Raw genomic sequence first — 27,306 nt, 5'->3', positions numbered from 1 at the left:
AGAGAAATCTTTGCGCCTATATCCCTATGCTGTATGGATAATATGTTCTAGAAACTGTAAAACATCTTGCCCAATATGATTGTTGACAGGGAAGACAATGAAAAAATAAATGTACAGAGATATGTATATATTTGGGCACACATGGCATTTAGTTGTAAAGATACTCTTCTTTTTCGGTATGTTTTTCTTCCACTTTAATGTCAGATGGTAGTCCCCACTCTGCACAGCAGCATAGTCTTGGAAAGTACCTCATGGCGGGAAACAGAGAATCCCCTTTCCTTTCCCTCCTTCCCATGAGCTCTGGTATCTCATCTGAAGTTACCTTTCCACTCTTAAATGACAGGTCTCCCTCCCTTCCTCTTTCTCAGAGGACGTAAATTGTGAACTTGTGAATGGGTTTGCCAGAGTTCAAAGCAACACAGCTTTAAAAGCTTCTAATGCACTAACTCATTTTGCAAAAGGAATATAGTAGTGATCCTTTACATTTGTATCATTGTAATTCTTTCAGAATGCTTTTTACGTGATGGTCTCAGTTGATCTCAGTATTTTAAGGCAGGCAAGATACATACAAATGATACAAATGACAGCTTGTCCTTATTGAGTGCCTAGGATGTGACAGGCTCTTTCCTAAATGCTGGACATTTATCTCATTTAATCCTCACTACAACCCTATATTAGGCAAGTATTAGTATCATTCCAATTTTATGGGTAAAGAAACAACTGGAGTTTGGAAATAACTTATCAGGTCTTTTAAATGGTGGGAAGTGAAGGTAGAATCTGAACTCAGAAAGTCAGTCTCTAGAATTAATGTTTTCAAGGGAAAAATAAAAAGAGACAACTAGGAAATTGGGGATAAAGAGATGCCACAGGATGAACTAAATCCTCCTATATAATAAAAGGCTAATATGCAAATTGACCAAACGGCAGAACGACTGGTCACTATGACGTGCACTGACCACCAGGGGGCAGACGCTCAATGCAGGAGCTGCCCCCTGGTGGTCAGTGCACTCCCACAGGGAGAGCGCCACTCAGACAGAAGCCAGGCTCACAGCTGGTGAGCCTCTCTTCTCCCACCTCTGCGCAGCACTAAGGATGTCTGACTGCTCCCCATGGGGACTGGCCTCAGCCGTCAGTGTTACATCCCCCGAGGGCTCCCGGATTGCAAGAGGGCACAGGCCGGGCTGAGGAACCTCCCACCACCACCAGTGTACGAATTTCGTGCACCAGGCCTCTAGTTTAAGAATAAAAATACAACTTACGAATTTGAAAACTTGTAGAACTAAGTTTAAAAGAGCAGTGATGCAATCTCTAAACAAGGCATTTATCTTTTTTAATTTGTTCATATTTTCAACCCTGATTTTGCTGCTTTTGACCTCTTCTTGAAAACCTTATCTGCTTAGTAGTGTGTGTGCCCAGTGTGGTTAGTTTTATAGAGAAGTTACAAGCTAAAGGGAAACAAAGATGGGAGGTTTTTGCCTTTGACATGGACTTTCTACTTCCTTTGTCTTTTTCCCAGTCTAAAAAACCCTCCTGCTTTTAGAGAATTCAGCATCTGACTTCCTTTCACTTGGAAGGTTAAACTTGCCTGCTTTGGAAAGAGTGGGTTAAAATAAATAAATACAAAGATGAGCTTTTGTTGTAAGCAAGCCCCGAATTCAAATCCTGAAGCTGAGAGGGCTTGGGTTATTGTCTGAACTTTTGCCCATGAAGACGAGCCGGGATGATCACACCCTAGGGTGTTTGTGAGGATTAGAGACAATATATGTACATGGCCCAGCATACAGTAGATGTAGAGAAACAACTGAGAAGAAGGAAGAAGGGGTTTGCTTGTTGCTCATTTACCTTGGGACCCTTCCCTGCTTTCCATGTGAGGGTTGTCGGGGCAAGCGGGGGGTGAGGGTGGTATTCTGAGAGCTGTGCAGGATGCTATGGGGCTGGCAAACTCTCAGAGGGACTATGAGTGAGCTCAGTGTGGTCAACATATCTGGGAACCTGGAATATTTTACGGCTCAATATTCGCATAAGGGATGAAATTGAAGAGAGGATAAAAGGCAGCGCAGCCAGTGCTGACGTTGGTAAAGGTGAGTTCTCTGACCCCCGGTGTGCTTTGCCCATAATAAGGGCATTCATGGAAGGGTACCTGAATGAGGATTTGATAATGAAGGTGCTCCCCTTGTCCCTGTTCTCCTGACTCAGAGTGTCAGATTCAGCAATCTGCAAAGCTACTACAGAGCAACTTCTGGCCCCACCAAACTCCCTCCTCTGACTCCCAGCAAGCTGGCCCTCCCTCCCCTGCAAATGTCCCACCTCTATACAAATAATGTGGAGTCAAGTCCTTTCCATAAACTGCTATTTATGTTGAATCACTATTCAGCAAAATAAAGAACATGTAAGTTATTAATTACACGATCAGAGTGACAGTTGTTAAGTGTATATTAATTATTGCTCATGTAGCCTGCCCCCATGTTTTAGTTCTTTGCAAGCTAATGAATACCAAACACGTTCTCTTACTTATGGCCAGGCAGAATGGCAAGAGCTGCTCAGGGGAAGAATCTTAAATCATATTCTCTTAGAGAATGAATGACCATAGACAAGTCACGTTTTCCAATTTCAGATTTGCTGTGTATGACATGGGCCCAGCTCATCTCTTCCCAGAGGTCATATTTAGTGTGTAAAAGAAAATATCTGAAAGTGCTCTGCAAATCTAGGGTCATGTGTAGACTGCAGATCAGTGTCTTCTCCCTATTCCAATCCATGTGTGCTACTGTACAAAAGAAGCTCGTGTTAATAAATTCATTGTTGGAATCTTACTGCAGTTCCTTCTATTCATTAGGCTATGTTGTTGGGCAAAAGCTCCAAAATCTATTTCAGGTCAGTTCTGGGGAAAAAATAACCAAAAAAAACCAACAAAACAGGGTGAAAGCGGAGAAACAAAAATAAAACAGCAGATTATGATAGAATTCATGTTAGGCATGAGATGCTGGTCACTGGCTCTTCTGTTGATTGTATTGATTTCCAGGAATCCTACAGCTGGTAGACAGCAGCTCTTTCCCCCCAAACTACAGAAGGCTTGTTTTCAAAATGATGTTCTTTTTCCATTCACAGCTGAATAAGGAAGTCATCTATCTTCCTGAAAACACCACTGTCACCCTATTACTCTTCTTCAGAAAAGCCTTCAGTGATTATCCATTAACTAGACATTGGAGTGTGATATTGACTTCACTCCATCTCCCCACCTCCTGGTCACCACACCAGCACCACCTTATTTATCCCCTCTTCCTCCCATAAAGCCAGAGATGCCAGCTAGTTGGTTTCCTCCAGGTTCCCCAAGTAACTGCCCCTTCCTGCTAAGGGCCGTGCTCATCTTCCATCCTGAAATGGTGAGTTTCTCTGCCCTCTCTTTCTCACGTGTCATCTTCATCCTATCTGAGTCAGAGTCTCGCGTAAATCTTTTCCTTCATGAAGGTTTCCCCAGCCAGAGGTCTCCCCTACACTTCTGCAGACCCTCTCTCCAGCTCAGCTGTCAGGGCACATCCTTATTTACAGCCCAACTCAGGAGATGACTCAGGTCTTATCTGGGGGCCAGAGCCTGTTCTGAGCAGCATTCTGTCGCCTCTCCATGGATATGAGAAAAGCAGGTGTGGGTGCCCATCATAAGCCTCAACAGACTATCTTTTGTGGGCTGTGTCCAGAAGGTGAGGTGCGACCTAGAGCCATTGGCTTTGGCCACTGAGATAGGCCCACCCAGCTGCTCTGTAATGGGTGTCTATGTTTGTTTTGTTTGTGGGAGTAACTCAGTCAAAATAAAGGCAATTATACCTGAGAACTCCAGTTTGAAAGAGGGAGACTTATACGCTGACACTAACATGGCAGTGTGTGTGCCAGGCACTGTGCCAAGCACCCGATGTGGATTATCTCATTGAATTCTTGCAAGGACCTGATAAAGGTAGTAATATTATATGTAATCTCCACTTAAAGTTGAGGAAGCACAAACTGCGTGAGAGTAAATAACTTGTCCAATGTCTAAGTATGTAGTAAAGTGATTTGAACAACATCATATCTGAGTCCAAAGCCTAGGTGGTTGCTGTTTTAAAATCTAGTCTGCACCAGTGTTTCTCAAAGTATGATGCCCAGAGCAGTAGCATCAGTGTCTCCTGGGAATTTATTAGAAATGTAAGTCCTGGGCCCCACCCAAGTCTTACTGAATCAGAAACTGCTGACATCAGTCTGGGCTGTCACAAGTCTTCCGGGCGGTGTATGCTCAAGTTTGAGTACTCCTGCTCTATACTAACCCTCCTATGAGAAGATGCCCTATAACCCGGCCTAGAACCCATATTGATATAGAAACTTTACAAGATATCAATTATGTGTGGCCCTCTGACTGCCAGAGTCCCACCTGACATATCGGTGCCACCTGGTTCCTTATCAAGGCAGACCTGCAGTATGTCTGTGTATTGGAAAAGTAAGAGGAGGGAGTTTTTTAAAAACAAAAAGTGTTTAATTCCTTCAAGTCTTTCTTGATAAAATTAGTCACAGTCTGATTTTTGTTTCATTTGCTGGATGCTTATGTTGACCTGACCACTGGTTAATGTATTTTTGGTCATTTATTCAACAAACATTTGTTGGTTGCCAAGGAGGTGACAGGCACAATATGAGGCACTTATGTTTCAACAGTGAGTTAGAGACAAACCCAGTCGTCCTTCTCAGGGCCTACAGTAAACAGGCCATCACTACGAAGTGTGAAAAAGTGCTCCTTATGGTAAGATGAGGCACTTGGGGAAAACAGGGGGAGGCCCCTCTCCCAGATTTGTAGTCAGGGAAGGCTTTTGGAGGAGGTGAGGGTGCAGCTGAAGACCGAAGGAATAAATAGTAATTAGTCTAGTGAATGGAGTGGAATGGTGGCCAGTGATATGGAAGAGTGCTGCTGTCGAGAGATCCACATGCAGGAAGACCTGCTGAAGACGGCAATCCTACCATGGCCGAAGCACTGAGTGTAAGGTAGGGCATGAAGGGAGATGAGGCAGGAGAGAAAGGCTGAAGACAGATGTGACCAGCCTTAGAGGCCTTATAGAGGTTGAAATTTATCCTTAGGGAAATGAAGAGAAAATGATGTGAAGAAAATATATATTAGCAAGTTCACTCCAGTACAAATGTGGGCTTATTTTAATATAATTCTTTATTATTGTTGTATGTGTTATCACTATCGATAGACCATGAGCTCCTTGATCTTTTTCTTCGCCATCTTCCCTTTTGTCTGTGCAGTATCCACCCCACATTTTTCCCAGGCCAAGTAAGAACTCAGACTCCACCTGTGAGCTCCCAACCAGTCAGGCAGTGTGGTGGTTCATTTGCATGGCTTTTCTTTCCCACCAGCCAAAGTAGGTCACCTCCCAGAGATCTGGTCACCCTTCAGCATTGTCTCCTGCTCTTGGCTGCAGGGTGTCTGTCCTTGTTGGTGACCGTCCAGCACACAGAGCGCTATGTCACCCTGTTTGCCTCTGTCGTCCTCAAATGTGACTACACCACCTCTGCCCAGCTCCAGGACGTGGTCGTGACGTGGCGCTTCAAGTCCTTCTGCAAGGACCCCATCTTCGACTACTACTCTGCATGTGAGTGTCCTCCCTCTCTGGCTCTGCCAGGGTCCCTTTGTGAAGTGTTGCCATTAGGGTGTAGGTAGGAATGACTTAGGGTCACAAATCCTCATAAGTGAAAAGCCACAGAGATCACTTAATCCAGCCCCCTCATTTTATAGTAAACGGAGCCCAAGCCGATAGAGTAACTAATTGAAGGTCACATACTGTTTTATTTATTTTAAAATGTATGTCCTACCTTGTTCTAAAAAGATTTAAGGCGGCCCAGACATTAAGAAAAAGGCAGAGCAAATTCTGCCTCCTAGTCTGTGCCAGCACGCTGAGATGAGGATGCAGATTTGCCTCTCATCACCCTGGTCTTAGAATGCTGACAAGAAAACTCCCGCACCCCCGGGATGCACGAGGACGGGTCATTTGTGAACTTGTGCCCACTGCCAGGTTTGATTCTCCAGCCCACCTTCCTCATGGACAGTCACTCCCCTGCTGACTAAACAGTGATACGGAGCTCACTGCCCCCAGGGAGTAGACGTGTTGTTTGACATCTCTGAGATGCACAATTCCCCTATGTTTAGCCAAATCTGACCTCTAAGTAACAATTGGTTCCGCTGTCTGGAACCAAAGCTCTTCCTAGCTGCCCACCTCTGCCTCTCTCCAGGAACAAAGGAACCCAGATACCCACTGGCTCCCTTTAAATGGGATAATTAACCTTGTAGAAATTTTGGGAACAGAAGCAGACACCCTGTTGGAAGGAGGCAGATGAGCTCCCTAAGATGAAAAGAGGGGGAGGCATCAGCTTTACCTCTTTTAGTCCTACAAATGTCAGTATGAACCCCAAAACCTGTCTGAGCCACCCATGGAGACTGATGCTGTCCCCAGAGACCCCTCTCTCTCTAAATTCAGGTATACTTTCCGGGGTGGGGGGAGGGGATACTCTTAAAATGTCTGGGTTAAGTGGGGAGGTAGGGAAGATTAGGATAGTGGGCATTTGCCCCAGCAGATTTAACAGCTTTCAAACTTTGTATTGTAAGGGCAGGTGTATTATAAGGGAGCAGAGTCTGGGACCGCTAAAAATGAGACACGGGAAGTTGGGATGGGAGTCAGTGGATGCATCCAGGACTTGATGGCCTATTGGGGGGATGCTGGAGTCTCAGGCTCAAAGTGTGGTTCATTGGTATCACTTGGGAGCTCATTAGAAATGCAGAATCTCTGCTTCTCACCCCAGACCCACAGAATCAGAATCTTCATGCGAACAAGATGCCCCGGGGACACAGAGGTTCATAGTGAGGGCACCTTTCTTCCTGGGAATTCCCCGTTGCTGTGTGACTTAGGCGTGTCCTCTCTCCACAGCATACCAGGCAGCTTTATCCCTGGGCCAGGACCCTTCCAATGACTGCAATGACAGCCAGCGGGAGGTCCGCATCGTGGCCCAGAGGCGGGGGCAGAATGAGCCTGTGCTGGGGGCGGATTACCGGCAGCGCAAGATCACCATCCAGAACCGTGAGTGGGTGCAGAGGTGCAGACAACCAGGCTGAGTCATTGTGGGGATTTCCCTTTTTCTCTGCTCCCTGATGATCTACTTGCTCCCTGCCCTTGTTTGAGGAAAATGCCAGCTATGCAGATACAGAATGTGCCACGACACTGGAAGTCACTTCCCTGGAAGCTGGTCTCTCGATGCGCTTTGGCTAACGGTGCAGTAGTGGATGGTTTCCTCTGTGTCCCTGAGATTCAGGGCTGAGGTGTAGACCAGGCGCCTTTGACCCTTCCATGAATTGCCCTCAGGGCCTGCTGGGACCCCAGGCTCCTGGGTTTCCCTCTGGCCGTGCCTGTTATACCCGTCTAAGGAAATAGAGCCTTCCAAGGAGATGCCCACCTTCAGACCAGCACCCTTCAGTGGTACAGAAAAGAACACTGGGCTTAGAATCCAAATCACCAGGCTGAGTGTCCCATTACTCCCACATGTTGGCTTAGTGACCATGGCAGCTATGTTCTCTAGCTCCCGTTGCCTCATCTGCAAGATGGGCATAATGGGCTCTGTCTCCCCACACTGAAGTGAATATCAAATGTGATATGTGAGAGTTAGACTTAAAGCGTATCCTTTGCGGTGATTAGACTCAGGTGTGAGTTCTCTTATAGGGTGTGTGAACTTGGGCAAGTCCCTTCAACTTTTTTAGCCTCAATTTCTATAAAGTGAAACTTGCCATAGTACCTGGGGAGTTGTCAGGATCAAGGGAGATGATATGTATAAAGCACTTAGAAACAGAAAGTGTGTGCAGTGAACTTTAGTTATGATCACTCAGCATACGTTGGGATGGTTGGGTTAGCACCCCACATTCCTATCTTATAATCCAGGATTGGTGTGATGGGTTATTGGCACAAAATTCAGAGCCTATTTCAATGAGCTTTGTGTACTGTGTTAAGTAAACATTTGCTGGTTAAAAAGAAAAAAAAAGGTGGGGGAAATACACCCAGCAGGCCACTCAGAATTCCCATAGCAACAACGTGAAGAAATCAGTTAATATTCTTTGACCATTTAAAGGTAGAGCATTTAAAGGGAGCCAGTTTAACAATTGCTTCCAACTTTGTTTCTAATACTTTGGCTGTAAAACTTATGTTTGATCCTTTGACATTCAACCTCTGGTTCCCCCAAGCCGTGTTCCCGGCTTTAGGGCACAACTGTACTTTTCCCGTCTTTAGGGGCATTCTCAAAGATTCAGGGTGGTTCCACTTTCTCTAGAGCTCGCAGAATTAGCTTTAATAAGTCTCTTTAATTAACAAGTCTCCTTTACAGTTTTTGAAGGTCAAACGAAAGTCCCCAAAGGTGATAGTCCCTGCTTTTCTGTCTCTTTTTTTTCCTAATTTTGAGCAGTGCGGTCTGCTACCTCCATTCCCAAACAGCCACATTGGGTCAGACTCTGCTCTTTCTTACTCTCATGGGAAAGTGGCATTTCCCCTTGGTTTTATTTCTACCTTCAAGCTTGTGACATCTGGAGCCTTGTTTTCTGATACTTTTATGCTCGTGTCTGCATCATTTGTGATGAACCTGTCAAAATAGTTTTGAATCATTTAAAATGCTAACATACTTGAATGCCCTCATTACTCTGACATCCCTAAAATAATCTTTATGTCTCTAATAAAAATTGGGGAAGATTTATAATACACATTAACCTCTGAGGGGGAATTTCCCCCAAAGCATTTTCACCATTCTTCCAAGCCTGTGGTAAGCTTGTTTCTAGGAAAGGTAGTGGGTTTGGAAAATCATGAGTAGGAAAATAATCATAGGGATTGACGTAGAAAGAGAAGGAAACAGAAGTCAAAGTTAGCTCCAATAGTGGGTGACCTTACATTTTTGTTTCATTTCCTCAATAAATATTTCTTGACAAACATATAAGAAAGAATTGCAGATATACAGATGGTTTCTAGACTTATTGTGGTGATCATTTCATATGTATATAAATGTTGAATGACTATGTCATGCACCTGAAATTATTACAATATTGTATGCCAACTATAATTTAAAAAAAAGAATTGCAGATATGACTGTCAACTAAGCAGGAGCAAATCTGTAAAGTAAGGTCTTTAAGAATTTGAAGATGTCCTCTGGCACTTACTGTGGCTAAAATAATGGAGTCTTGGAGGCTGCCCTGATGTTCTGACTAGACTTTAAGCCCTTTTGGGACAGAGATGGGTCTTATTCCTCTTCAGATCTCCCGCATTTCCTCTTGAAATCGTCCACACAGTGTCTAACATAGTGCTGAACCCACAAAAGGTCTTAGTGAGCCTGTGTTGCATTTGCTAATCTTGAACATCCCATTCATCTATCTTAGTGGGGGAGCACAGTGCTTGGTCTTCCTGATAACTGAAATTATTATTTCTTTTAGTAACATTTACTCTTAAAACAATGGCATTTCATCCTTGCCTATTCAGGTTTATCTCATAACCTATTCCTTTAAGATCCAGAGATATCTGTTCACAGCTGGCAAGTGAACCAGGTTATGGCATTGTCTACCTAGTTTGGAGAGGATATGAGAACTTGGTGGTTAAGAGCACCAATAGTGAAGCAGAGAGACAGGGTTTGAACCTACCTCTGCTAAGCATTAGCTCTCTGTTATTAAACCGGTTTCTTAGCCTCCTGGAAAAGGCTAAGGCCTGCTAAGCCTCTCGGTTTCTTCATCTGAAATGCAGCTAATAATGGTACCCACGTATCAGGATTACAGTTGTGAATATGCAAAAGCCCCAAGTATTAGTGACTTAAACAATAAAGTTTATTTCTTCTCTTATATAAATTTGAAAGTCGATGGAACTAGTGTAGTAGTGGCTCTCTTCCATTAAGTCCTCAGGGCCCCAAGCTCCTTCCAACCCACCAAGAATATCATCATCGTCCTCATAGTCCAAGATGGCAGCCATCATATTTGCTTTCCAGATAACAGAGTAGAAGAAGAAATAAAGAACAACCCTGGCCAGTATGGGTCAGTGGTTAGAGGGTCATTCCATGCACCAAAGGGTCACGAGTTCAGTTCCAGGTCAGGTTGTGGGTTCAATCCCCAGTCAAGCGCATATGTAAGGCAACCAATCAATGTTTCTCACTCTCTCTCCTTCTCCATTACTCTCTCTCTCTCTACAATCAATGGAAAAACAACAACAACACACATATTTTCAAGTAAGGATAAAAAAAAAAGAGGAAATGAAGACAAAAGGGTAAAGGTGTCCCCAGACTGTTTTTAAGAAAGTTCTTGAGTTATGATGTAACACTTCTGCTTACACTCTATCCGCCCTGAGTCATATGTCCATGTCCGTCTGTAAGAGAGAATGAGAAATACTGACTTTATTCTGGATGGCCTCATACATGACCAAAAATTCTATGACTCTGAGAGAAAGGGGGAATAGACTCTGGGAGACAAGTGGTAATCTCTACCTCACCCATTTGGAGAGTTGTAGTGGGAATTAAATGAGGTGATCTATACAAAACCCTTTCAAAATACCTCATAGGGCTCAATGACTGGTCAGTTCTACCTCCATTATACTGTTTGGAGAAAGAGGAGGGTCTCAATAAAAGGAATTGAGGCCTTTCTCTGAACTATGAGGGGCCCACTTAAGATGTAGAAGGACAGTGCTAGGGTCTTGAATCTACAATAGGTCAGAAAGCATTTCCCTCTCTTTCAATCAGTGCACATTCTTCCTCCTTTCTTGCAGGAGCAGATCTGGTGATTAATGAAGTGATGTGGTGGGACCATGGAGTGTATTACTGCGCGATTGAGGCTCCAGGGGACACATCAGGTGACCCAGATAAGGAGGTGAAACTCATTGTCCTGCGTAAGTACTGCTGGAACTTTTTATTTATCTGCCCCACCATGAATGACACTTTTTTCATACAGGGGGGAAAAAAAAGAAAAAAGCAGAAACAAGCAAGGCCAGGTTGTTATTTTTGGATTGCCAACCTCTGAAGTTCTCTTACCAAAGCTAACCTTTTTTTTTTTTTCATTATATTGTTCAACCTTACTTAATCTGTAGGTTGAGAGCTGTATTTGTTAGACCTCTAGGCTATTAGAACTGCCCCTGTATATTTAGTGTGACCCCTGCTTGGCTTCTCCCTTGCAGACTGGCTGACGGTGATCTTCATCATTCTGGGAGCCCTCCTCCTGCTCCTGCTGATTGGAGTGTGCTGGTGCCAGTGCTGTCCCCAATATTGCTGCTGCTATATCCGCTGCCCCTGCTGTCCCACCCGCTGCTGCTGCCCTGAGGAAGGTGAGAGGGGCTGGACAAGCAGTGGGATGGCTTGCTGCTGGAGCCTGGTGCCCCAAACAGAACAACTTCAAAACCATAGGCTCTTCCAGGTTCTCCTCCACAACTTTCTCCCATCACAGGCTCGGGGGTCTTTGGCCTCGGCCCAGAAAATGATTCTTGGGCAAGCTACAGAGTCAAGTGAGAGGACTTTCTTCCTGTCCTCATTCTAGCCTGCCTATGGCCTTCTTCAAATGGCTCTGCCTACTGAGAGCATTTCCTCCGTGGCTCTGGTATACCTGTGCTCCACTATTTGCTCTTAGCACTGACCTTACTTAACATGAGGTCGCTGGAGAGAATAGTTTAAATGTAGCAGTGAGAGTCAGGAGGCCACTCCTTAGAGATGACTTGAAAAGAGTAGATCTGAGGAAAGAGGTGTTAGAGCAGTGGTTCTCAAACTTCAGCATCACCTCGAGGGCTTGTTAAAGCTTAATTGCTAGCCCTCACCGCCAGAGTTTTTTTTATTTAATTGGTTTGGAGTGGCCCTGAGAATTTGCATTTCTCAAAAGTTCCCAGGTGATGTGATGCTCCTGGGCTAGAGCCACACTTTTAGAAATTCTGTGTTAAAGGAAGGGAAGAGGGAGCAGAAGAAGATCTTGCTTTCTTTGGGCTGACATTTGACTTTTTAAAACAGAATTATGGCCCTAACTGGTTTGGCTCAGTGGATAGAGCGTCAGCCTGCGGACAAAAGGTCCCAGGTTCGATTCCGGTGAAGGGCATGTACCTTGGTTGTGGGCACATTCCCAGTAGGAGATGTGCAGGAGACAGCTGATTGATGTTTCTCTCTCATCCATGTTTCTAACTCTCTATCCCTCTCCCTTCCTTTCTGTAAAAAACCAATAAAATATATTAAAAAAATAAAATAAAAAATAAAAAAATAAAACAGAATTATGACATGCCCTAAACAATTTGGCTACGGAATGCATGGTGAAGATAAAAGAAAAACAAATTATTCTACAATGATCTTTTCTTAGTAAATAGCTAGAATGGAATCAACTTCTTTAAATGGAAGTGGTATTTGTGTTTTAAAATAATATATCCTATTCCTGGTGATATCAGTAAAGTATTACATTTCTGAGGAAATTCCAGAAATTTTGGAATACGTAAAGACTAAGCACCCCAAGATAACCACTCTTATCCTTTTGGTCCATTTGAAAGGGAATTTTTTTTTAAGGAATTGCTTCTTAAGATGGAAACAAAACTTAATCTACAATGTTGAGGTCAATGCTCTGAGTCTGGTTTCAGGCCTGTGTTCCGAGGTTGATGTCTTACAGGAAAAGAGAACTAACCTTTATTGGCTGTTTGCTCTGTGTAGGCCCTTTGTACATATTTCCTCATTGAATCTTCACAACCCAGAAGGCCAGTATCATCACTTTTGACAGATGAGGGGACTGAAGGTCAGAGAAGTCACACACATAGTAGTAGTGGTAGTACAGTGCTGCATCCATGTTCATCTGACTCACGAGAGCCTGAATTTCCCACCATGGAGAGACACCATGGAGAAGTCACTGTCACTGACATATTAATATGCAGGAAAAGATGAGAAAAACCCTCTCAAGGTGTCTTCTTAGCATCCCTAGGTCAGTGGGACACTCAAAATAGGCAGGACTGGGGAGAAACCCAGCATAAATGATAAATGTATCCACTGTCAGCTAATAAACAGGTTCTGGGGGAGAAGAGTTCCTCCTAAGTGGTTAGAGTTCATTTAGAAGAACTCGTAAGGTCAAGAAATGCAGGCCACAACTAAAGGTCCCTAAACTTGAGCAGATGAGGTAAGTTCCGAAGTGAGTCACTAGGGCAGACTGTCCTGCGAAGTTTGGTGATGAGAGGAGATTATATGGAGGGGTCAGAAGTTGTTAAAGCTTTTGGATAGAGAAGGGTGTGTGTATGTGTGTGTATGACTATTTTTTGCTTGTTTTTAGAATAGGTAACCCTAAGCATATTTGTAGGCAAAGAACCAAGGCCTATGGAAAATAAGTAAAGTAAGATGATCAGTGAGGAGTGATGGAGCCAATGGGAGTGACACCAGGCTTACAGTGAAATGACTGCCTTTAGGAAAGACAGCCTGACCTCTGAAGAGAGAGAGGAAGTCATTATGATATGGACAATGATTAAAGTATAAGGGAGGAAGCTGGGAGAGCTCATATGTAGCAAGTAAAAATTCTAGACATGGCAGAGAGCTTCAAGAATGATGTCAGTGGTTCTTGAACTTCTCTGACCACAGCCAGTCTCCCCATCCTGCTCCTACTTTCTAGTGAGAGTTACTAGAGAACCAGAGAGGGAAAAAGTTAAAATGACACCACATTTCAGTAACTTGATAATTCATTCCGTACCAGTAAAGAACCCACAGTAGAACTTAAAGGTGAAAGCTATTGAAAGTGAACTTTATTTTTTCTGGGAGAACTGGAGAAACGAGTTTCATCTCTAGATGGTTTACTGGCCCTCCTCCCCACAGAACCTCTGGGCACACCCAGCAGTAGGCCACAGGCCACAGTGGGAATCTCTGCTCTATGCTGTGCACCTCCTCACGGGTGAGGGATGTGAGGCCTGGTGAGACTTTTTCACAAGTACACACAGTTTGTTAGTGGCAGAGCCTGGACTAGAACTAGGTCTCTTGATTCATTGCCCAGGGTGGTTCCTCTTCCTCAACAAAGATGATGCCATCGGCTAAAAGTTCATGAGGAGGGGAAGGCATGAGACCTGGGTTATGTTTAAACTGCTGCTCTACAGGAGGGAAGCCAGGTCTATATATCAGTCAGGGAAAGTTAGGTTGGGAGGAAGGCTCTTTGAGGTCAGTTGCCTCACAATGCAGTCAGCTCTGGCAGTGTGGAGCTAGGATGCATGTGCTGGTGGTTCCCTAAAGCTGAGATGGTAAGAGTTCAAAGAGTGTGGGATTCTAGAAAGCTCCTGAGGATATTACCAAAATGACTGGCCAGTCAAGTCATAGGGGACTGGTAGTATGGGAAAAAGTGAAAGGACTCTGTGATCATGGGTCAAAAGAGGGCAAAGAACAAGTTCTGGGAGAGTGGAGGGGATTGGTAAGGAACGGTAAGCAGTTACAAGCAAGTGCAGTTGGAGATCCTCATTAGGTGAGCAGCAGACCGGTAACTGAGTGCAGTTACAAGCAAGTCAGTGATGCCCACTGACGATGCTGGCTGCAGAGGACAAGAAGCATAGGTCTCTGGAGGAGGGGGAAGTGTTGAGGGTCATTTCTATCAGGAAGGAGACATCTTAAAGATGGTTCCCCAGGTTTTCCTCAGAAAGGAAGGTGACCATGCCTTTGGTGGTGTAGTTTCCCAGTATGTACATTTGTCTCTGATGAGATCTAAGGCAAAAGAAGCAACTTATAACAATTTATTAAAACAATGAGAGCCACTATCTGTCAAGTCATACATTAGGCACTTCATGTGAATATCTCATTTAACCTCAATAATCTCGTGAAATAGATACTATTCCCATCTCACAGGTGAGGAGACTCGGCTCAGACCCTCTAAAACAGGGGTCCTCAAACTACGGCCCGCGGGCCACATGCGGCCCGCCGAAAACATTTATCCAGCCCGCCGGGTGTTTTTGCCACCGCTGCCTGTCCTGCTTAGCAGCCGACTCGTCCCAGACCCGCAGTGCGCATGTGTGGAATGTCTGAGGGACAGTGAACTGGCCCCCTGTTTAAAAAGTTTGAGGACCTCTGCTCTAAAACCCCACTCAGAATCACACAGCTGGTATGTGCTGGGATTCCAGTTGAAGTCCATCTGACCCTCAAAGCCCATATTTAAGGAAACGTATCTCCGAGGATCATATTTCTTGAAAGATTGTTGAGGATCCTTAGTAGTCAACTCTGCTTTGACTCCCAGCATTAGAATAAAGAAGCTCGTTGAAAACACAGATTTTCTTGCCTTGCATTAGACTGAGGGAGGGTTTGTGGGGATTCAGGAGTCTGTATTTTTAACCAGTTCATTAAAGGTGACCAGGGCAGACTTTCCTCCATTGAGTTTCAGAGATAACTTTCTAGGAGACTTTTGAAGCTTTGCTGCTTTCTCCGTGTTTCTTATTTTACTAGAGGTCCGGTGCACGAAATCTGTGCACTTGCAGGGGGGGGTGTCCCTCAGCCCAGCCTGCACCCTCTCCAGTCTGGGGATGTCCAATTGCCAGGCCCACAGGTATCGGGCCTAAACCAGCAGTCGGATATCCCTCTCACAATCTGGGACTGCTGGCTCCCAACCACTCACCTGCCTGCCAGCCTGATCACCCTCTAACCACTCCCCTGCCAGCCTGATCGACGCCTAACTGCTCCCCTGCCTGCCCAATCGTCCCCAACTGCCCTCCCCTGCTGACCCAGTCGCCGCCAACTGCCCTCCCCTGCCAGCCTGGTTGCCCCCAACTGTCCTCCCCTGCTGGTCTGGTCGCCCCTAACTGCTTTTCCCTGCTGGCCTGATTGCCCACAACTGCCCTCCCCTGCCAGCCATCTTGTGACGACACAGGGGGCAGCCATCTTGTGTGAGGGTGTGATGATCAATTTGCATATTACCTCTTTATTATATAGAATTTCCTGATTCCTCATTAGGTGAGCAGCAGAAAACCCTCATAGTATAGACATCCCCATGGGGCTGTTTCCAGGAACAGGATGGTAAGGGAGAAGCTCAGAGGCGGTGTTTCCCATTCGCATCTCATTAGTTCTGGTGCATCAGGGAAGGGAGGAACCCTGAGGAAAAGGCGGTAGCAGCTAAGAAGGGAGCAGGTAGATGAATCTCTGGAGAATGTAAACATGTGATGGGAAAGCTCATGGAGGATCTGGAATGATCTCTAGGTAGTTATCTATGCAGGGGGTTCCATGAACTTAAAAAGTCCTTTGGAGAGCAAGGAGTAAGCCTAACTCTCCCTTTGCCTCCTATGAAATTGGGGGCATGGGGGAAGGAAGTGGCCAAAAGGGGGGAGCGGTATTATTTAAAGGAATCCAGGAGTCAATTAGAGGGGTAGGTGGTATATAGGGTTGTTCCCAATCAAATTAGATGTCTCTGGGCCTTGGAGGCAGAGACTAGTCTGGAGTGGGTTTTGAAAGTTGTGGAGCTGAGTTGGAGAAAAATGAAGTGGGGAGTTACCGCTGGGGAAGGGTTTTTTTGTTTGTTTCACAGAAATAAAGGAGTGTAGGGACTCAGTGGTTTGGCAGAAAGACTACAGGCTTGGGTGTCAGACACAGGGTCACACTCTGTCTCTGCCAGTCACCCGCTGTTGGACTGTGAGCTAGGGAGGTAACCTCTGGGACCCCAACTTCTTCATCTGATCCCACATTGACGATTTCTCTGAGAAAAAAAATTCTCTGAGGACTAGTTAGCTTATGTAAAGTGGCAGGGCATTGTGTGTGCTGATGGTGGCTCGTGTAGGGAGCTGGGAGAGGCATCTGTTAGAAAAAAGGAGAGGAAAGTGCTGGGCTTATGGACTTATCTTTGGAGGGTCCGGAGTGCTGTCTGTTGGCTTGAAAGTGTGGCAACTGGGTGAGCTGCTGTTAGTTTGCATCTGATTTCCTCCAGGCTGGGCTATGACTCACCATTAGGGCTGGAGCTCCAGACATTTTGGGGGGCTCTGCTGCAACCACATCCTGTTGTGCTGGAAGTTTATTTTACACTGGAGCCACTGGGTAGCTGTCCAGGTGGCCCCTTAACTGCTGGCCTCAACAAATCACCCACCCTGTGCAGCTGGGTCCAGAAGGCCTGCCTTCTCTTCCCTCCTCCTGTGGCAGGAGGAAGCCTCAGGCAGAGCCTGCTGCTGGGGTGAGGGGGTGAGGTGACACAGGGCTTGGGGAACCGAGAGGAGGTGAGAGTGCTGCTGGGAGCCTGGGGCAGGCAGTTCCTGCACTCAAACACACAAGTACATTTTCTACATGCATGGATGGACAGGGACTTTGGGAGATGTGGCACTCGTCAAAATTACCTCAAAATAGAAATTCATGAGCAAAACCAACGACATGCTTTTGTTTTTCACATGCACTCATTGTGGGTTAGCTGCACCTTGGGGACTAGAGTGACATTTCCATGGATCCCTTGTGCTGCTTTTTTATGTTCTTTTCTTTGCCCTGAAAGGAAATGGTATTTCCCTTCTCCCTTCTCTGCCTCCACCCCACCTCTGAGAGATTCTCCCTGCTTGGGGAAAACCTCAACACTTAGCAAAGTGAGTAGAAGAGTACAGAAGGTCCACTGGATCCACTCCAGCTTTTTGCATTCTCTTGCCTTCCTCCCACTAGTTTTCTCCAATCAGGGCTGGCGTACTAGCTAGAAACATTCTTTACCAGTAATTCTGCCCATTGACCTCAGCATCTGCGTCCTTCTCTTTTTCCACTCTGAGCAGGCAGCCCTGAGCTTCCCTGGCCGCCCCTGACTCATAGCCTCCTCTAAACTGTTTGCATGTGTACCTTCTATATTTGGCCTGTGGCTGACGGCCTTGTTGGCTTGTGGCCTGAGATTTCACTGCCTGCTTATTACCCATGTATATCCCTGCACATTATAGTTGACCTTGGGAATGGACAGGGTGATGAAATGTTTCTGAGACTAGGAAGTCAATTTCAAGGGTATAATCTCGGGGTGTGGGATTCTTCCTCTTGCCTACGGAATTTATTCCCATTTCCTTCCCGGAGAAGCAATTGATTCACTACTCCCTTACCTCTTACTCCCATGCAAGATAGGTCATAGTGAACTTTGAGGAGAGAAACTGGCCTCTTGGCAAGGCCACTTAGATGGAGAGAAGTGAAGTGGGAGGTGTGGGCCTTTCCCTGGCTGAGGGTCTGCATTTCTCCTTTTTCCCCTGCAGCCCTGGCCCGCCACCGCTACATGAAGCAGGCTCAGGCCCTAGGCCCTCAGATGATGGAAAAACCCCTATACTGGGGGGCGGACAGGAGCTCTCAGTTTTCATCTTATCCAATGAACCAGCTGCTTCAGCGAGGTAAACTTTGCCAGAGACTTAGGGTGGGAGAGGGAAGAGGGCAAGAGTAGGAGCACGGGCTACCTCAGGGCTTTCCTGACCAATATGGTGGGTGTCTTTATGAATGAGGATGGGAGGGGATGCATGCAAACTAAATAATGTGGCATGTTGGTGTCCTGATTCTGAGGAGCATTCTGTGAGCCAGCTTTTCTGCATGTTCTTATCCTTGTTTCCATACAGATTTGTCCCTGCGATCCAGCCTCCCACAAATGCCAATGACCCAGCCCACCAATCACCCTCCCATCACTAACGGTGTCCTAGAGTATTTGGAGAAAGAGCTGCGGAACCTCAACCCAGCCCAGCCCCTACCCCCTAACCTCAAAGCCATATCTGGCCAACCCTGCAGTATGCTGTCCTCCTTGGGCTCTGAGGTCGTGGAACGCAGAATCATCCGCCTGCCCCCACTGAGAGACCTGCCATCTTCTCTGATGACCAGCAACTCCTCCCACCAGCATTGGCTCGCTCCAATTCCCCCTGGAGCCTGGGATCTGAGGGAGGAGAGGAGGCAGCACCACCACTCTGGTTTCCACCAGGAGCTGCAGGACCGGCAGCCTCGGCGCTGGGCGTTGGAAGGAAGGGAGCTGGACCAGCTTCGGAGTGGAAGGCACCGCAGCTCCAGGCCGAACACATCATCCAGGCCCTGGTCAGACAGGGATAGCCTCAGCGATGTCCCTTCGTCCAGTGAGGACCGCTGGCGGTTCACGCACCTGCCTCTCAGGAGCCGCTACCCAGACAGACCCCGCAGGCCCAGCCCCCGGGAGAGCGTGCACAGGCACCAGAGGCGCAGGCCCCGCAGCTACTCCCCTCCCCTGCCCTCAGGCCTCAGTTCTTGGAGCTCAGAGGAGGAGAAGGAGAGGCAACCCCGGAACTGGGGGGCCCGCCGCCGCCGCTCCCACTCCCCAAACTGGCCTGAGGAGAAGCCGCCCAGCTACCGCTCACTGGATGTCATCCCAGGCAAGAATGGCAGGAAAAAAGGGAATGTGGAGAGGCGCTCGGTGAGCCTGGGGCATCCTGCTGAGGGTAGGGCATGGGCAGAAAGGACCCTTCAGCCAGGCTTGGCCACACCTGACACAGGCCACCGCTGAGGGTACCTCTTCCCGGTTTTGCATGGCGAGCCCTGTGGGCTCGGTGAGACACCTCTTATAAGCTAGAAGGGACCTAGTGAGTCCCGAGGGCGGGGGAGGTGCTGGATGCTTACAGAGGGCTTTCTCATCTTCAGGTCCCCCCATTTCACAGGTGAGGAAGTGGGGCTCAGAATCATTAAGCTCCAAGTGAGCAGTGGGGCTAGGACTTGAACACTGGTCTTGATGGCTAAGGCTTTTACTTCCTGTCACAGCTGCTTTGCTTTACTTAGCAACTGTATTTCCATACCCCAAATTAGAACACCTGGCCCGACAGAGGATGTATGTGCCACTCTGGGTGCCTCACGACAGTGTGCAAGACAGTGTTGTGGTCAAGGAGAGGCCTCTGAGCCCTTCCCTGCCACCTTCCTGGGAAAGGACCATTGGACTGATTTGGAGATATACTCCCTTCGGAACTGACTTAGAAGCTACCCACAAAAATATATTTCTCTTTTGACCAGAATCTTTTCCTGTTTCAATTCTGTTGAGATAAAGGGATATGGAGTAAGCTCCGAGAGAAGTTGCCAGAGTAGAGGGCTATTACAGGAACAAGAGTTTTAGTCTCTCACACACACTGAAGGATTCAACTCTCACTTGGAAATGCAGGTTCTGCTGTAATTGGTTTAAAATCCAGCCACTTGCATGGAGTGTGCAAAGGAGCAGGCACCTTTTAGAGCCACAGTGCTGGTCTTTCTAGGGGAGGACTTTGGTCAGAGAGTGAGGAAGGTAGTGAAGGCCTGCAGGCATTGCTGAAATAATCAGTGACATTTATGTCATACTCTCACAGATGTCCCATGAGAGAGGCAACGACCAGTAATAATGAAAATTAGTAGTATCCTAAGTGATACGGAGCTCTGGACATCTAATCTACATCTCTTTTCATCCTTATAACCCCCTGTGAGATTGGTACTACTGTCTTCATTTTACATTGGATACAACTCTTCCTTCCATGTTACTAGTAAGAACATTACATCCTGAAAGAAAACAGAGTGTGTTAGAGCTGGGACAACTGCTGTTACTTCAATTAGATAGTGACTAAACTGTCTCTCAACTTCATTTCAGCAAAGAAATGCAATTTCAGAGCCAGTTTTTGGCCCCAAATCCAAACCCCGTTTTCTTTTAAGTATCTTCTTGTCTTTATTTTCTTCTCTTTAAGTGAAACTATGAGGTTTCTTGTAAGTTAGAGAAAGGTAAAAGAAATACCAATTATGTTCCAGATACTGGGGTAAGCCCTTTTCAATGCTTATTTCATACTAGAGGCCCGATGCACAAAATTCGTGCTAGGGGCTCAGCCTGCACGGCCCCAGCTGCCTCGCTGCCCTGCGACCCCGCTGCCCCCGCCTACTGGTCATTCCAGAAGGTCATTCTGGAAAGACATTCCAGAAGGTTGTTCCACCGTCCAGTCTAATTAACATATTAGCTCTTTATTATATAGGGCTAGAGGCCCAATACACGAAATTCAAGCAAGAATAGGCCTTCCTTCCCCCGGCTGCCAGCACTGGCTTCCCTCTGGCACCCAGGACCCAGGCTTCCCTCACAGCCCCGGCTTCGTCCAGAAGGACTTCCAATCTAATTAGCATATTACACTTTTATTATTATAGATAATTCTTTAAAAAGCTCTGTGAGGCTCAGTGAGATTAAGGAACATGTCCAAAGTCACACCATCAGTAGGGAGTAAAGCCAGAATTAGAACAGTCTCTGACTCTCAGACCTGTGCCCTTTTCAGTCAAGTTGTGTGGGGCAGTCATGTTTTCTGATGATATTATTTCTTCATTTTCTGAAAGCTTCCTTTATCATCCAGATGTACACACCAATAATCCAGATGTATCCCCAAGCAACCCATATTTTTTATTATGAACTTACCGGTGAGAGGCAGAGATTTCACGGAAGGTCATTTTAAAAGCCCTCATTGTTTTGGATGCCTCTGAGTTTATCTCCCAAAGAGCTATCATTTTACTTTAATCACCTCCCACTGTCCACTCATAGTCTGAGTGATCAGAGGCCCAGGACCGAAACTTGATTTGGAAGATTGGTTGGTCTAAAGGGCACAGTGTTTTGTATGTAACTTGAATTTTGAATGCCTTTAGTGGGACCAAAGTCTGTTTCTTTTCTCCTCTGCTCGGTGGGGCTGGATGCTTTCCACACATCTCCCTGGCCTCTGAAGTCTTTGGAGCTTGCAGCTAACTTCAGAAGTTATAATACAATTGGGCCACTAGATGGTGATCTTTGATTATGTATAACGTGGAGGTTTGTTTACTCCTTGAGTTGATAAGATTTATCACTGTTTTTTTAAACCAAGCTTTCAACAGTTATCTTTCACCATAACTTTTTTACAAAATACTTATTAAAAATACTTTGTTAATATTTAGAGCAATATAAATTTTTAAAAATATTTTGGTGCACATGGAATCTTCTCTCTCAAGAATAATGTGTAACAAGTAGATACCAACAGACAAGGGTTTTCATGTAAATGATCACATGGGAATGCAAAACAGGTAAGAACTATTCTCTGCACAGTGTCCAAGAGAAAAGGGAAGTTCTGTTGAGGAATCTCCCACTTGACACCAGAACTAGGGCACTAGCTGAGATCTCGTTTTAGGTCTGCTGATCTTTTTACTCCACCAAAGGCTGCAACCTCAGAAATATGAGAAGCAACAGTGACACAGAGCTTTAAAACCCACTGGTTTCAGACTGAGTGGCCCCTAGGCTCTGGTCTCCTTCAAACTGATTATCATTCTTTTCTATCCACCCTAACAGAAAGCCACTTCCGGTTTGTTCCGAACTTGGCCTGTACGTACTCATTCTAAAACCTGTTCTAAGAGAAAACTAATGCATCCTTTCCTCTCTAAGCTAAACTCAAACTTTCTATAGAGAACCCAGGATTGTTTTTTGTTTTTTTTTTTACTCTTTGACTTAATGAAAAAAAAAACACCACTTTTTTTAGAGCAGGATATTTCATCTTCTCCTTACAAGGAATGTCTATTCCTTGATAATGTCTAGATTTTTCTATAGCAAACCCTGGAAAAGTTCCCTTTGTGCCACTTTGTTGCTTTCCTTTGTGTCAGAGAGCATTCATCCTATAGCTTTTTAATTAGAAACCACGTGCCTAAAACTCACTTTTCTGACAAACTGGAAACACAAAGTTTCTAAGAGTAGTAACATACATAAACAATGCATTTTGAACAATATGTTTTGGGACAGACACCGTATCTTGCCATTTCAAATAAGATAAGAAGGGTAACATTCATGTACTACAGCTGTAGATACTCAAAACCTAAATAAAACAATCCCCTACCATACAAAGTTAGAGAAAGATGAGGAATGTCAACCATCGTCCTTGACCTTATAGAGCAAGTTGAAAAAGACAAAAGACCAAGAGAAGTTGTGTCTGAAGAAAAGCCACTGAGTCCGGTCAGGAAGAGCTAATTAGTTGATCTTTGAAAAATAACTTCAGAGAAATACTAAAATATGAAGCTAAACTTTTTAGACAAGGGTTGAGAATAGTTCAGGAGTATATACATAAGAAAGGGAGACCGGGCCATGTCATCATGAACAAACGGGGGAGAGACTGATGAATGGAACAAGGTACCCTTTTTCTTCAGTCTACGGGAGGCTTGAAGATGTTAAAAATAAAAAAGATAGAGTGAATGAGACTTCAAGAAATTTTCAGAACTTAAAGATGTTTGGGGAGGCTGCAGAGAGGTAGGAAAGAAGAGAAACCTAACCCAGGAAGAAAGTCTGGCTTCATGAAGAGTTAAATATTTTTTGGATTCAGATCTGCTGTCCCAGCAGCCGCCACTCACCTAGATTATCACCTAAATCAAAACCACTTTGTGTATTGTATGCATAGAAAACAAAACCCAGCTGAGTGGATTTTTCTGTTCTATTCCTCAGGAGAAAGACAGCTCCCATAGTGGAAGGAGTGTGGTCATTTAGTCACCGGATGCGGCACTACTTCTGTGGTGACTCTCGGCTCCTGCACATCACTGGTATCACCTACACTTCCAGGTGACTTGGGAAGGACACTGCAAGTCTGTATCTTACAACTTTTGGCTTAAATTCTGAGAATCAAATAGAAGAATTTTAAAAGCAAGAGTTTTAGGAATTAATGACTTAGTTTCAGACTTGGTTCACACTCTGAATATTTAGACAGTCTCTGACTTGTAATGGGCCCAAGTGAGATGTGATTCCTCAAGAACTTAATTGCCTGAGTCCTCAACTAGGTTACACTACTCAGAACCATGGCCATTCTCAAAGTGAGAACTCAGGAATCTTTAAGAAAAAAGTCAAACGTTTCAGGAGCAGGAAATCTATGGAGTACGATAGGATAATTTCCATGGGCACTTCTCTCACTCTGTAGCATATCTAGAGGGTCCCTCCCACCTTGCTGCCCCCATGCCTGGTCCCAAGTGCCCATGAGGGCCCAGTAAGAGATGGCACAGGAAATACTCCCAACAGTGTGCTCTCTTATGAGCCATTTATTCCAAGTGTAGCAGAGAAGCCATTTTGTACCAGCTTGTTTTCCTTTTGTTCATTTTATGTTTTTGCTTATATCTAACTTATATTTTTGTATATGGTATGTAGCCATTAAAATGGCTTTAAATGTTTCTTGGGAACAACAGAGTATATAAATAAGAAGGAAAATAAAAATGTACTGGCGTGAGGATTCTGCCCCAAATAAATACCTACTTTGGTGCATTTGACTGGATTAAGCCTTCTTCCCGACTAAAGCTCAGAGAAGAGCCAGGGCAACCTGAGAAAGTCTGGAGCCACTTTTCTCCTGGCACCACTCAGTCTTCACAAGCAGAACCTTCCAGGCAGGTTTTGCCACTCAGAACCCCCGAAGGAGGGGCTGCACCTTCTCTATAGTAAGCTCTACCACTCCCTCCTATTTTCCCCAGACCCTTGGTGGCTTCATGAATCCATCTGTGCTTGATGTAGAGACCCTCCTTAAAAAGACTGGAAGATTATGGCCTGTGAGAAGGGCTGTGTGTGTGTGTGTGTGTGTGTGTTCCTCAACAGTATCTTTATGTGTATGGCTCCAAGCTCAATGTACATCCTATTGTGTGGACATAACCATCCCCCTTCCCCCAGTCTCGTTAATTATATGTTGGAAAAATAAGCTAAATGCCCGCTTCGGGCAAAGGTCTCTTTGGTATTTTTTATTTCCATAATGTAATTGAGTGTAAATTAGCAGAAAAAAATTGAAATTGTAATAGGTAATAAATACATCAAATTCAGTAGATGAGGGACTTCTGTTCAGGGCAAGATGGCATAGATTTTTTTCCCCTGCTCCTTCTTGCTTAGTACAGTTCTATAAATCCTGAAAGTGGCACAAGAAACAAGCAAAGGAAAACTCTGAATGGTGCTAAAAAGAAGACAAGCTGGTTTGGGAACTCAGGACCAGAAGAACAACACAAAGGCAGGTCATCTTGTGTCCCTCAATCAATAGAAGATGGCCACCCAAACTTGGCATTCTCTGACTTTCCACCTAGCAATAAAAGGTATCTCAGCTCATTCATCCCCCTGGATCCAGTAGAAGACCCTCTGATGACTTCTGGGGAAGCAGCTGGGAGCCTTGCCAAAAACAGGGTATGCATTTTCCTTCCCTGCTGGGTCTGAGAATCCTCTTTTCCATGGAGAGATACTGAGGTAGGTAGGAGGAACGAGTAAGAGTGAACCAAGGAAAGCAGGTGGCCCAACTGGGAAAGTCTCTGTTCCCAAGGAATGGAGACTTTCCTCCCCTGCTCAGAGACACTAGGGCTGACTGGTGGAACCAGAAAAAAATGCACCTGTCCTTTAGAAGCCCTGTAGCTACCAGCCTGGTCCCAGAAGCCACTTTGTCTCCATGGAACTGAGACTCTCCTCCCTGGCTGAGAAAGCTGTATAGCTGGAGGGTACCAATAGAAGGATTTCTCTACACCCCTCCCTCACCAAGATATACTAGTATCTGCCAATCCAGTCAGAGAAAATTCCTCCCACACACTCAGGCAGCATTAACAAAGACCAACACAAGCCCCAGCAGCATTGGGTACATCAGACAGACCAAATAACACCACAAAGACTCTGAAAATGAAACCGCCATGGGGATGTACAAGAGTAAGCTAATAATCATATGCTAAACCTAAGTAAAATATTTAAGTAGGACCCAGAGTATCTGAATGTGATAGACAAAATGTCCAGGATACCAAGAAAATCACAACTTAAATGAAATCAACTGATGCCAACACTAAAATAAATCAAATGTTAGAGTTATCTGATAAGAATTAGAAGGCTGACATTATAAAATGCTACAATTACAAATTCTCTTAAAACAAATGAAAAATAGAAAATCTCCCAAAAGAAATAGAAGTTATAAAAAAGAAATAGAAATTATAGAACTGAAAAATACAATAGAAATAAAAACTCACTGGGTTGTCCTGCCCAGTTTGTTCAGTGGTTAGAGCATCTGCCCATAGACCAAAGGTTTTCAGGTTCAATTCCTAGTCAAGGGAATTGGTCCAGGTTCGATCCCTAACCGAGGGAACCAATTGATGTGTCTTTCTCATGTCAATATTTCTCTCTCTTTCTCTTTCTCTCTCTCTCTCTGCCTCTTCCCTCCCTCTACTCTCTCTAAAAATCAATGGAAAAAATATCCTCAGGTGAAGATTAAAAAAACAAAAACAAAAACCTTGTTGGATGGGCTCAATAGTAATGTGGAGATGATGGAGGATAGACTTAGTGACCTCGAGGACAGAACAATAGATTTCACCCAATTTGACCAATAGAGAGAAAATAGACTAGAAAAAGAAAAGAACAGAGCCTTAGGACCTCTGGGACAAAAAAATATCCAACATTTATATCATTGGTGTCTTAGAAAGTAGAGAAGAAAGAGTGGGGATGAATGAGCATTTGAAGAAATAATGGCTGAAAACTTCTCAAATTTGATGAATGATATCAACCTAGAGAGCCAAGAAGTGGAATTAACTCTAAACAGGATAAACCCAAAGAATTCATGCCAAGACATATAATAAGTTTTTGAAAACTAAAGACAAGAAAAACATACTGAAAGTAGCCAGAGAAAACCAATACATTCCTTGTAGGGAAACACCAATTTTGTTGGATTTCTTATGTGAAATCATGAAGGAGAGATGACAAAATATTTTTAAGTGCTAAATGAAAAGAAATGGTGACCTACAGTTCTATATCTAGCAAAACTATCAGAATGAAGGGAAAATAAAAACACAGATGAATGAAAATTAAAAGATTTTATGACTAGCAAAACTACCCTTGAAAGACTGGCTAAAGGAAATTCTTCAAAAAGAAGGAAACTTTGAGCACCAAGAAGCAAAAAGAAACAATAGAAAGAGCAGAAGCATGAGTCCATACAATAGACAATTCTTTTCCTTATGGATTTTATGTCATATTCAAATATTAAAAATTATAATACCATCTAATATTCTAAACAATGAAATTTAAAGGTGGGAATGTAAAGGGACCTAAATGGAAGTGAGGTTTCAATACTTCATTTGAAGTGGTAAATGCTGATACCAGCACATAATTATAAGTAGCACCCAGAGCAATTGCTATGAAAAATATACAGAGACAAATTCAAAAGTGCTATAAAAAGATCAAATAATCCATACAAGTAATCTGCAGAAAGATCAAGAAAGATAACAGAACAACAAGAACCAAAAGAAACAGATGGAAAATAAATGATAAAATAGCATCCTAAAGTGCAAGCATATCAATAATTAACTTAAATGTAAGTGGTCTAAATACACCAATCAAAGGACAGAGATTGGCAGAGTAGATTAAAAAATAAAACCCACTCAACTACATGCTGCATATAAGAAACTCATTTCAAA

The 27,306-nt window shown here is 44.6% G+C and overlaps 1 protein-coding gene across 5 annotated transcripts in view; it reads left to right on the top strand.

Moving 5' to 3' along the window:
• The window catches only part of ILDR1 (immunoglobulin like domain containing receptor 1), a 31,980-nt gene extending 7,885 nt beyond the window's left edge, over positions 1-24,095 (top strand). The window contains exons 2-8 of one of the 5 annotated variants that reach the window (XM_070406298.1): positions 5,439-5,609; positions 6,939-7,088; positions 10,782-10,901; positions 11,187-11,333; positions 18,168-18,299; positions 18,519-19,292; positions 23,354-24,095. In XM_070406298.1, the coding sequence (XP_070262399.1) occupies positions 5,439-5,609; positions 6,939-7,088; positions 10,782-10,901; positions 11,187-11,333; positions 18,168-18,299; positions 18,519-19,292; positions 23,354-23,373 (1,514 nt within the window). In that variant the 3' untranslated portion in view covers positions 23,374-24,095. The other 4 variants (XM_070406297.1, XM_070406296.1, XM_070406299.1 and 1 more) reach the window with 4 other exon arrangements.
• The last annotated feature ends 3,211 nt before the right edge of the window (positions 24,096-27,306 follow it).

This window comes from Myotis yumanensis, unplaced genomic scaffold (genome assembly GCF_028538775.1).
Source record: "Myotis yumanensis isolate MYYU_CA2020_CCGP unplaced genomic scaffold, mMyoYum1.0.hap1 SCAF_2, whole genome shotgun sequence".
In the NCBI taxonomy this organism is placed as follows: domain Eukaryota; kingdom Metazoa; phylum Chordata; class Mammalia; order Chiroptera; family Vespertilionidae; genus Myotis; species Myotis yumanensis.
Note: the sequence above shows the minus strand (reverse complement) of the source record. Positions and strands in the feature narration are given on the sequence as shown.